This window comes from Lampris incognitus, chromosome 7 (genome assembly GCF_029633865.1).
Source record: "Lampris incognitus isolate fLamInc1 chromosome 7, fLamInc1.hap2, whole genome shotgun sequence".
NCBI lineage: Eukaryota > Metazoa > Chordata > Actinopteri > Lampriformes > Lampridae > Lampris > Lampris incognitus.
In genome coordinates, this window is record NC_079217.1 from 34,411,959 (window position 1) to 34,424,038 (window position 12,080).

Below are 12,080 nucleotides of genomic sequence, written 5' to 3' on the forward strand. Positions count from 1 at the left end.
AAAAAGAGCACGAAGGAGAGGTGCCTCTCCAAATTGGCACCCTCCCCCCTTGCACACGCCTCTTTTTGTGCCTTCGGCCAAGGTTTTGTGATCCCTGCAAGTCTAAAGGAGTTTCCAGGCATAGAGGTTAGGTTGTGATGGCTGGTATGACCAGAGAGATACACTACCGTTCAAAAGTTTGGGATCACCCAAACAATTTCGTGTTTTCCATGAAAAGTCACACTTATTCACCACCATATGTTGTGAAATGAATAGAAAATAGAGTCAAGACATTGACAAGGTTAGAAATAATGATTTGTATTTGAAATAAGATTTTTTTTACATCAAACTTTGCTTTCGTCAAAGAATCCTCCATTTGCAGCAATTACAGCATTGCAGACCTTTGGCATTCTAGCTGTTAATTTGTTGAGGTAATCTGGAGAAATTGCACCCCACGCTTCCAGAAGCAGCTCCCACAAGCTGGATTGGTTGGATGGGCACTTCTTTGAGCAGATTGAGTTTCTGGAGCATCACATTTGTGGGGTCAATTAAACGCTCAAAATGGCCAGAAAAAGAGAACTTTCATCTGAAACTCGACAGTCTATTCTTGTTCTTAGAAATGAAGGCTATTCCATGCGAGAAATTGCTAAGAAATTGAAGATTTCCTACACCGGTGTGTACTACTCCCTTTAGAGGACAGCACAAACAGGCTCTAACAGGTACTATTTAATGAAGATGCCAGTTGGGGACCTGTGAGGCGTCTGTTTCTCAAACTAGAGACTCTAATGTACTTATCTTCTTGCTCAGTTGTGCAACGCGGCCTCCCACTTCTTTTTCTACTCTGGTTAGAGCCTGTTTGTGCTGTCCTCTGAAGGGAGTAGTACACACCGGTGTAGGAAATCTTCAATTTCTTAGCAATTTCTCGCATGGAATAGCCTTCATTTCTAAGAACAAGAATAGACTGTCGAGTTTCAGATGAAAGTTCTCTTTTTCTGGCCATTTTGAGCGTTTAATTGACCCCACAAATGTGATGCTCCAGAAACTCAATCTGCTCAAAGAAGTGCCCATCCAACCAATCCAGCTTGTGGGAGCTGCTTCTGGAAGCGTGGGGTGCAATTTCTCCAGATTACCTCAACAAATTAACAGCTAGAATGCCAAAGGTCTGCAATGCTGTAATTGCTGCAAATGGAGGATTCTTTGACGAAAGCAAAGTTTGATGTAAAAAAAATCTTATTTCAAATACAAATCATTATTTCTAACCTTGTCAATGTCTTGACTCTATTTTCTATTCATTTCACAACATATGGTGGTGAATAAGTGTGACTTTTCATGGAAAACACAAAATTGTTTGGGTGATCCCAAACTTTTGAACGGTAGTGTAGAGGGAGGGAAGAGGCTAACCTCCAGCTTTAGGTCACTAAATAGGACTGTTAAAGCAGATGTCCCTCCATACTTGGTGCTTTGCTTTGTTCTGTACAGAAGAAGCTGCATTATGTTGGTTATGTACATTTGGATTGTGTTAAAAATAGATGTCCATCACAATTATGTTATACTGTAATTGATTCCCCAATAAAAGAAAGTAATGGCCTGCATTATGATAAAGCACTTTAGGTTGTAATATGAACATTTCCAATATAAACACTTGTTTTTACAAAGATGGTCTCACCAGCTTCAGATTTTTCATGTTATTTTCAGCAGGGGGTAAAACAAAGGTGTACTGAAAGTAAAATGTACAGTGAAAATAACTTTGCCTGTCATAGACAATTCATAATGTTCATGCTTTGTAATAATTACAATATCCAACAAAATAAAAGTCATACTATTGCAGCACTACTCATTGTCCTCAAGCTTTTTGAGACCCCACCTTGTACACAGAAAGCTGAGCCAAATTCAAAAAATGTAATGCATTATAACCCAATAGATGTCAGACTATACATTGTTGGTTTGGGACATGTTTGTTTATCTATTGAAGGTTCTGAGGGTTTAGATATCAAGCAAGATGTAACTGCACTTCAACTTCAGGACATCTTTTTAAACTTAAAAACTATCATTTGTCATCTTAATGTATTTGGCGCAGAAATAAAACTAAAATAAAACAATTCAAAGTCACAATTTTAATCATCACTTAATGCCTGCCTAAGCACACAACTACCCCAAACCGAGCATAGTACTATTGCAGATTGCAGAACAATAAGCTGAGCGAGTTGGTCAACACTGAGCCAGAGGTGTGTTGTATAACAGCATGGTCAGTCTCCCTATTGTTAGTAAGCCTGCAATGGGAAGCAGCCAAAACCTTTAGCTCCTTTTCTATTAGCATTACTGTGGAACTCAGCTGTGCGGCATAACGATAGGCTTTCCATAGGGGTGGTCATGTGTTTGTACAGCTACAAGGTCCATTCATTACGGGGGGCGGGGGGGGCGCTGTGATTTTACTGTGCTGTCGATCATGTTATAAAGTTGCATATAAACCCTAGGCCTGGATATGGTTATGTAAAAGAAAGTAGGGTGTTGTTGTTTTAATAGATGATATAAAAGACAATGTTTTGTGATTGCCTCAGAATTTGACTAAAAGCTCGACCTACTAATAGAACATTTGATTTTTATTTGCCTATGGGCATTCCCACGTGAAGCAGTCCGCTTTTTTGCCAGCCCTCCTTGAGTTACCAGAACAACTCTTGTGGAACTCTAACGTGTTTCTCATAGTGGACACCATAGGCCTACTACAGCTGACTGGCAGATAAATGCAGTAAAGCCTGGTTCTCCTTTGTTCTGGCTGCTTATGTAACTACACCACAAGGTTTCTGGACACTGAGGCGGGTAAGGGAAGGGAGTAATGTAGTAATGGAGGCTTGGGCTGACTTTTCCATACCTATTGCCCCATGTGGGTTTTATTTGACACTCTTACATCATCCAAACAGCACACATCATCTCTTGAGAGTTTTTATACCTTATTCCTTTCACACACAGACATCGGATCAACTAAGACATTGACTGATTACAATATACATTTGAATAATGGATGACCGGGATCAGTAGAACACGGATCCAAAGCAGCCGTAAATTTATCCAAGTTTGCTGTTGCCCCTTTTTGCTGGTTGAGTCATATTTTCAAAAGGAGTCCTACACCAGTATTACTTTTCTGGTCACAAGCCAGTAAGGTGGGTGATTGTCATTTACAGCTAATTATGCCATCCATCTGTAAAGAAGATAAGCTCTCGATTAAAGTAGATAAACCTGAAACAATCCCTGTGAATACATTGATTAATTACAGTGGACCTATCATTCACTGTAATTAATCAATTTATTCATGGGGATTGTAGATGCACCCAGGTGGGAAAGATACGTGTAAATTGTGAAATAGAACTAGACAAATGGGATTTAAAACAAAATACAAGCCGCAAAACAAATCCTGGGGCATACTTGGTAAAAAGAGTGAGATGATGCCATGAGCATGTAGGGCAGGTCATCGTCACAACAATGAAACACTAGAACATGTTGACCGGAGTATGTCTATGTATGGATGTAGAAGATGATGTGTGTGAAATTGTTGATATTCTTTGCTGTTTTGTATGTCCCATGTGAACAACCCACCTGTTCAAATTGTGGCAAGAGTATTTAGGTTTTCATTCCAGCCAGAAATACCCCACCAGCCAGTTTGTGTTGTCGTTTTCCCGTCTCTGGTTGAGGGTCGGCTGATTTAATGAAGTGAGCTGATGAAGTGATGGTTTGAAAAAAGAAACATCGTGGCCCCTGAACTGCACAAGCAGTGCCGTGACTGTGGACTGTCCCGTTTCAGTATGTGGCGATGCAGAGGAGTCGCTACAGCGGCTGTCGCACACCCCCCCACCAGCCCCGTCCCGCCCCGCCCCCACCCCCCGTTCGTCGCCGCCTCCCAAGCACATGGCTCCTGCCGGCTCCTCCCTATCGTTGCTCCTCCAGAAGCTCCGTTCACCGAAGATTCTTTCCCGACGTCAAATCTACCAAACTGTGGACGGAGAAGGACACACTTCCCTTGAATGATTTTTTTTCCTCTCGCAAAACCTAATAAAAAGTATTTGACTGCCAGAATTGAACTGGCCCCCGTGTTCACGCCAAACTCTGGGATCAGGGGCTGCTGGGGTCCACAGTTTTTTTTGGATTATTACTTCGTGGAACATCATGTGCCTGATTTACTGAGGCCAAAACAAAACAGATAAGGCGACATCTTTCAACTGTTGTGAGGTTTCTCTTTGTACGCGCAGAGCTGCAACGCGACCGACTTCTTGTGCTATACAAATCTACAGTTGTTTTTTTTTTTTAAAGGTTTTTTGTTTTTATTCGGCTCCCTGCGATGAATTTTCACATGAGCGTCGCAGTGAAGTGAGTTTCCCACAGAACAGCGACCTGTGACTCCTCCTTTCCACGGGGCTTCAGCCGCGATGACCCTCGGCGCCGTGTCCGCCACCGGCAGCACGGCGGGGGGCTGCTTTTGCTCGTGCTGCGGGGCAAAGATGACCCCCTACTTCAGCGATGACGCCGTGGTGTCCCAAAATCAGATCAACCACTTGTAAGTTCATAAAGCGGCACTGTCTTTCGCATTGTGACTGGAAGCCCCGTTTCCACTAAAAACAGCTCTTACCTAAATGTTTTCTGTAATTGTGGATTGAAAAGTTGTCGTTAAGTATATATTGGAAAATGGCGTTGTTCATGTCAGAAAGTTATGGCTCGTTTTTAAACATGTCTGCATCATAACTGATGGGGTAATTTCAAGTGACGTAGCGGATGTAAGACATCTGGATGATTCAGCCTGCCCTTGTTGAGAAATGTTCGCTCAACACTAAGTTTGAATCATCTTACCTGTCTCACAGGTTCTGACACATACATGCGAATGACGAGCCCATATAAAGCAACGTTGCCATTGGTTTACCTCTTCAGGCTGGCATATACCCAACCCAATGTCCATATCAGAGCATCCCTGTGGTCGTACCCCCCTCCCCCCTCATTGACGTGTGGTCAGGGCTTTGATGTTGGTTGCCTCAACACTGGTATATGTGTGTGTGTGTGTGTGTGTGTGTGTGTGTGTGTGTGTGTGTGTGTGTGTGTGTGTGTGTGTGTTTTAACTGTAATTAAACAGACAGTCCAACAAGGCAGTTTCTTGTTACAATTATATCATAATAACAAATTGAATGTGTCTAGACCCAGACTCGTCAAAACATGTCCAGCATATGGCTTCTGATGTTTGGATATGCAAAGAAGTCATGGTTTCTTTAAGAAATTATGCAAGAGTGACTAAATATTGAATGTGAAATAAATCTTGTTTTTTTGCCCTGGATCAACTTGTAACCAAGTGCTATATTAGGATTCCTATCTTTTCAGGTACATTTCCACCCTAAAACAAATAGGTCCATTGGTTATCATATCTCATATTCCTAAAGGGGAGATATACTATGCTAAAGTTATACTTTCTGTGGATGGAAAGTATTACTTATTGATTGACGCAGTGCTCTTACAGGCTAGCATTGGTAGGTTACAATGTAAGATACTGTAGTGCATTTGCTTGCTATAGTGTAAAGGGATTTAGTGTGCTAAAATGAGGATTAGAATAAAACCTTGCTTTTGCTCAAGAGAGCAAATGGTAGCCTTTTCCAGTATTTCTCAACTATGATGTAGAGTTAACTTAGATATGACTCACATTTTACTAAAAATTAAAAAAAAACATCTATATAGGAATAAAGTTACTGATTGAAGTTAAATGAAATTCAAATATTTCTCTAAGAATGCTCTGCTGCTCAGACATTATGTCTTCACTATCATTCTGGGTTCTACCATAAAGTTGTTTAAGGTTTAGCTGTATTTTTCCTGAATTGATTTTTTAGTTTTATCCAACAAAAGAACTTGCTATGTTTTGTGGCTGTCAAAAAAATATATAAAGACAGTCTCAGTCTTGATTGCTTTTTTTTTTTTGGTGTGTCATACATTGTATGCTGGGTAAAGTGAACATTTAATCTTTATTAGGTATATTCCCAGCCATTAAGCAAATGTTTTTTTTTTCAATCTTAGTTTGCACAGGGCAGGTTTATGGGAAGATATGGTAATACACACTCCCACAAACAAACACTGCATACTGGCAGGCACGTGAGTCTGGTAAGTAGCAGCAGATGTAGGAAATGCTCCAACTTCCTTATTTCTGGGGCTGTGCCACGTGATGGATAGATTTTGTTTTCCTCACAGTGCTACCTTATTCAAAATAACACGTAGGATAGGTACGCAAGTTAGACCCTCTAGTCAGTGTCAATTCACCGACTAACGTGTTGTATTTGTGGTGTGTTGGCAACATGCACCAGAATGTCCGCAGGACTTTAATGTCTAATCAGGGTTTGGGCTGGTAATTACAGGCATACAGAGGTTGATTATGGAGTCAAGTGTTACCTGTGAACTCACGGCATCTAAAACACCATGGTCCCCCTAATTTTAGAAATACCAGTCAATCCCCTACTTCCGTTTGTTTAAATGTGTTCCATGCTCATTTCCCTAGAATATCTTTAAATGTGAAACAGGACAAGCCAAGAGGTGAGTGTTTGTCTGAGAGGGGGAGATTTTTGGCAGCTGAACCAGGAAGGCAGATGTAATTCACTGTGTTTGTGTTTATTGACACAAGTGAGACCTCATGAAGTCAAATAACCCACATAGCTGCCTCAGACGCTTTCTATTGAATTTCCACAGAGTCAATAAATGGCAAAGGACGGGAAACATGACCAGTTATGGTGCGCTGGTGACTAGTTGTTGCCAAGCATCTGATTGTTTTAGATATGACCTTGGGCCTTATGTGATCATTCTTTCTTATTAATCATTACACACCAGATAAGGCTTTTGCAGACACCCTGAGATGAACAAAAGTTGCTTTTGCAAGCTCATCACAACAAAAGGACACGTTTTAGTAATGTGCAGCACAATAAAATGAATTCCATCATATGCAGGCCTTGATTTAAAGTTTATTCTAAAACACTTCAAGTATCTCAGGTTCATGGATTCTTTAGCTAAACATGGTATAGGGCTGAATGAGTGCAAACATTCAGTCACCTGAGTGAGAATAGAAACACCTAATCCTGACAATATTCCTGTGCTGAGCCCAAACCAATCCATTGAGCTTCACGGGACCACTTTGTCAATGCACCAAAGGCCAACTGCTCTTTCTGGCACCTGTGAATGACCTTTCCCAACACTCTCCCACCGTTTAGAGTTTGGTAGACTGTAAGTTAGAAGGTTCGTGACAGGGACTTTCCCTCTCTCTTTTTTTAGAATAGCCCTGCACGCCTGGGTCAGGTGTATGTATTTCACTGGGGTGGGTGGTAATCTGGGTCTGTTCTGAATCCAGCCCACACACTGGGTTTGATAGGAAACTGGACACGTAGCAAGAGGAAGTTCATACACACAGCCAGCAACCGATCTAGGCTACACTGGTCTGCTGGCCAGGCGATATAGGTACTGATATAGGTCTATTTATAGGATATATATATATATATACATATATATATATATAGAGAGAGAGAGAGAGAGAGCGAGAGAGAGCTATATCAGTATATAGACCTATATCTGCATACTTCCACCCACACAATATTAATCATCTTCGCCTGTCACTTACACCTAACATCACCGCCATACTCATTCACACCCTGGTTACATCCCGTATTGACTGCTGTAATTCTATCCTCGTTGGTCTTCCCCTCAAGTGTCTTAATAAACTTCAGTTGGTCCAGAATTCAGCTGCCCGTATCATTACCAGAACGCCTTCCACAGATCATATCACTCCTGTTCTTCAGCAACTCTATTGGCTCCCTGTTAAATACCGTATTGACTTCAAGATACTGCTCCTCACCTTTAAGGCCCTTAATAACGTAGCTCCTTCATATCTTTCTGAACTCATTCATATCTACACGCCCTCCCGCACTCTCAGATCCTCTTCTGCTCTCCAACTCGCTACACCATTGGCCCGCTTGATTACCATGGGGTCTAGAGCCTTCAGTTATTCTGCCCCTGCCTATGGAACTCTCTCCCACAAGACATTCACAACACTGACTCTCTTTCAACCTTCAAATCCCATCTCAAAACGTACCTTTTCAAACTGGCATATTCAGGCTGATCCACACTTCATTGGGTTTTGTGCAGATGATGATTTTATACTTATCTGTTATATTAGCTTTTTATTGTCTACCCTGCTTTGTTTTGATTTTATGCTGTCTGATACAGTGCTGTTTTATTTATTTATTTGTTTGTTTTTTAACTGTGTTCTGTAAGGTGTCCTTGAGTGCTCCGAAAGGCGGCCACAAATAAAATTCATTATTATTAATATTATTATTATTATTATATAGGTCTGTTCTTAGTTTTGGTGTGTGTATCTTCTTTATCAGTCTTGACCTGTTTTTGCTCTATTGCCCCCTGTCACACCACCTATTTCTCTCCCAATTGGCCACTGTAATTATAATGAATCCTTAATCTTGAATGTAACCGTCTTCGTTTCTCTCTGCTCACCTGTCACTGACTTCTGTTTTTAAAGTTTTTCCATCTGTCTGTCTCCAAGTAGCAAGGGCTAACATGCACTTGTGGACATGTTAGAATGTGAACTACCCCCCCACACACACACACAAATGCATACTCAAATGCACAGTTATTCACTAACTCCTTGTCTGTGCCATAGAGGGCATCTATCCGTTTGGAGCCCATAAGGCCTTAGTGTGGCCTGCCCTACATGCAGCCTGGTCCTATATTTATATTTATCCCACTCCTTTTCTCAGAGTGACTAATATGGACACAGACGGGGGAGGGGGGGTCACCTACTTCTGTGCCTGCTGCGCGTACTGGTCCTTACATAGTGATGATTGTGTCTGTGACCGTTGCCCTAACAAGTACCTACACCGCCCAGGGCCTGGGATGTCTGCATGCCAAAAGATGACCCATCCCTCTACTGGACTGTCATTCTGACCTGGCCTCTATTTCACTATCCCCCATCCCTTGTCATTCATCTTATACCCCCCCATCCCCAATTTCCCCTTTTTCAATATATACCTGTATTTTTTACTGTCTATTACCTCTTGTCTCTTCATTTACGTAGTCTATTTGGGAAGAGCTGCTGTTTGTCTTTGTGTCTCTGGCTCTATTCTGTGTTGTTTCTGTCCCTATCCCAGAGGATAAAGTTGATCACAAATCCAGGAGAGTCTTGGTATGGCCCCAGGGACCTTTCCTGTTAAAATAATTCATGGTAATCATGGGTATAGTTCATCCAGGTTTTCTGGCAGGATACAGCCTCCTGGCTAGCATTGCTACCAGTCTCTGTTGATTCTTTTAATCATAGTGAAATTTAATTGTGTGTTTAGTCATGCATAATGAAGTCTTAAGATTTTACACTCTGTAAGATGCCTAAATATGTTAGTTGAATTAATGAGCAAGGGATGAGGGCGAACTTATCCTAAGATTATAATATGTAGCCAAATGGATGTATGAGACTTGAGTTCCTAAAGCCTATTCATCAATAGGCGACAAAGTCATTTCACTAATGTGTAGCAGACCACATCTTCCACTATGTACATTAAGTGTATCCTTTCTCTTTTAAACACAGTCTGTCAAAAGGAAAGACTTTTCAAGCACTGCTGTATTTTTAGCCACAGCAGTTGAAAGTCATTCAGCACCCGCCTGTCATGCTCTTTCCAACACTTAGTTTTATGTTTCATCATCTCTACGAGTGTGCAGGCGTGCAAGTGTACTTGCATGCATGCACGTGCATGTCCTTAGGTGTGTGTTTGGCAGGGAATATGTGTTATGATATGACAAATGACATGGTACAGTAGCACTGCTATAGAGGGCCACTGTCAAGCACTTGAGCCACGAAATATGAATGTATGTGTAAATGGCAGGTGGTAGTGGTAGGACACTGATAAGTTTAGATTCTGAATTATCTAAGGTAAATGGAAAAGGATGAATTAGAAAGCCCAAACATCCATATAAAGGAATTTAAGATATACAAACATAACGCCACAGACCTCCATCTGATAAGAATGTGATTTAAAAAGGGAAATTTCACTGCTCATAATGTGCACATCCAGGAAGTGCCGACAGTCTATATTGTCTGTTAAAACTCGAACCACTTTGGTATAACTTATATTTACAAAGAAAACAGTCTTTTCCTGTTCAGAAAGCAAATATTGCAGGTGCTAAATCAACCAGCAAGCCGTGCATGAGGACACAATGTCTTGACAAGCTGCTATAGCTCCAATGCTTTTAATAAGCCTTCACACTCTCTGGCGCCTGTAGTCTCTTAATCTATGAACATGGAGTAAATTTGGTCATGCAAATCGCTGTTATTTATGTAATTGTGAGGTGCTCTAGATACTGAGCCTGGTGTTGTTTTGTGGTGCAGTCTTCCTTTAAGATCTCCATCTGAGAAGGCTTTTGTTCAGAGATGTGATTCCAGCGTAAAATTGCTCAAACATCTGTATATCTATATGTGAGATAGAAATTGGACAAATAGACATATACAGTGCTGTGAAAAAGTATTTGCCCCCTTCCTGATTTCCTCTATTTTTGCATATTCATCACACTGAATGGTTTCAGATCTTCATACAAAATGTAATATTAATATAAGATGGAGAACCTGAGTAAAAAAAAAATACAGTTTTTAAATGGCCATTTCATCTATTGAAGAAATAAGTTATCAACACCCATAACACCCATGTGAAAAAGTAATTGCCCCCCTGAATTTAATAACTCATTGTGCCACCTTTTGTAGTAACAACTGCAACCAAATGTTTTCTATAATTCAGATCGAGAGATCAGTCTTTCATGTCACTGTGGAGGAATTTTGGCCCTCTTCTTTGCAGAATTGCTGTATTTCAGTGACATTGTAGGGATTTTGAGCATGAATTGCTCGTTTAAGGTCCTGCCACAGCATCTCAATGGGGTTCAAGTCAGAACTTTGACTAGGCCACTCCAAAACCTTCATTTCACTGAGCCATTTTGAGGTGGACTTACTCTTGTATTTTGGATCACTGTCCTGTATAACCCAATTACGCTTCCACTTCAGATCATGGATTCTCCTTCAGAATTTTCTGGTACAGAGCAGAATTCATGGTTCCTTCAGTGATGGCAAGTCTTCCAGGCCCTTTGGCAGCAAAGCATGCCCACACCATCACACTACCACCACCATGTTTTGACTGTTGGTATGATGTTCTTATTGTGAGATGCTTTATGCCAGACATAACAGGATCTGTGTGTGCCAAAAAGTTCTACTTTTGACTTGTCTGTCTACAGAACATTATCCCAAAAGGCTTGGGGGTCATCAGTGTACTTTTTTGAAAATGTGCGACGAGCACTTATGTTTCCCCTAGTTAGTAGTGGTTTTTACACTGCCCATGAATTCCAGTTTTTGCCCAGCTTCTTGCTTATTGTCAAATCATGAGCAATGACCTCTGCTGAGGCTAGCAAGGCCTGCCGTTCATTAGATGTTGTCCTGGGGGGGTTTTTTTTTTTTTTTTGCAACTTCCTGGATGAGTCGTCGCTGCACCCTTGGAGGAATTTTGATAGTCCGGCCACTCCTTGGAAGATTCACCGCTGGTCCAAGCTTTCACCATTTGGAGACAGTGGCTCTCACTGTGGTTCACTGGAGTCCCAGAGCCTTAGAAATGGCTTTGTAACCCTTTCCACACTGATATATATTAAAAACTTTTTTTCTCCTCTCTTTCTGATTTTTTTTTTTTTTAAATATGCTTGTTGAGACCTTGTAGCCTACTTCACATTGATGCTAAGGTCCTATACAAGTGATTCAGCAGGGCTGGCAGTAATCAAGCATGAGTGTTTCTATTCTAATTGAACCAATTATCAATTGAATTTGGTTGATTGGTTGAGTGACTAAGGGAGTAATTACTTTTTCACACAGGGTCAGTTGGCGTTGGATAAACTTTTTCCTTAAATAAATAAAGTTATAATTTAGAAACTGAATTTTGTGTTAATTCGGGTACTCTTCATCTTATATTACATTTTGTACGAAAATCTGAAATCATTAAGTATGACAAATATGCAAAAATAGAGGAAATCAGGAAGGGGCATGTGCGTTTTCATGGCACTGTATTGCA

General features: G+C 40.9%; 1 protein-coding gene across 1 annotated transcript in view; it reads left to right on the top strand.

Moving 5' to 3' along the window:
• The first annotated feature begins 4,320 nt into the window (after positions 1–4,320).
• Positions 4,321–12,080, top strand: part of ssh2a (slingshot protein phosphatase 2a) — a 32,222-nt gene continuing 24,462 nt past the window's right edge. The window contains exon 1 of the mRNA XM_056283029.1: positions 4,321–4,525. Within this exon, the coding sequence (XP_056139004.1) occupies positions 4,398–4,525 (128 nt within the window). The 5' untranslated portion in view covers positions 4,321–4,397. The remainder of the gene's footprint in view (positions 4,526–12,080) is intronic.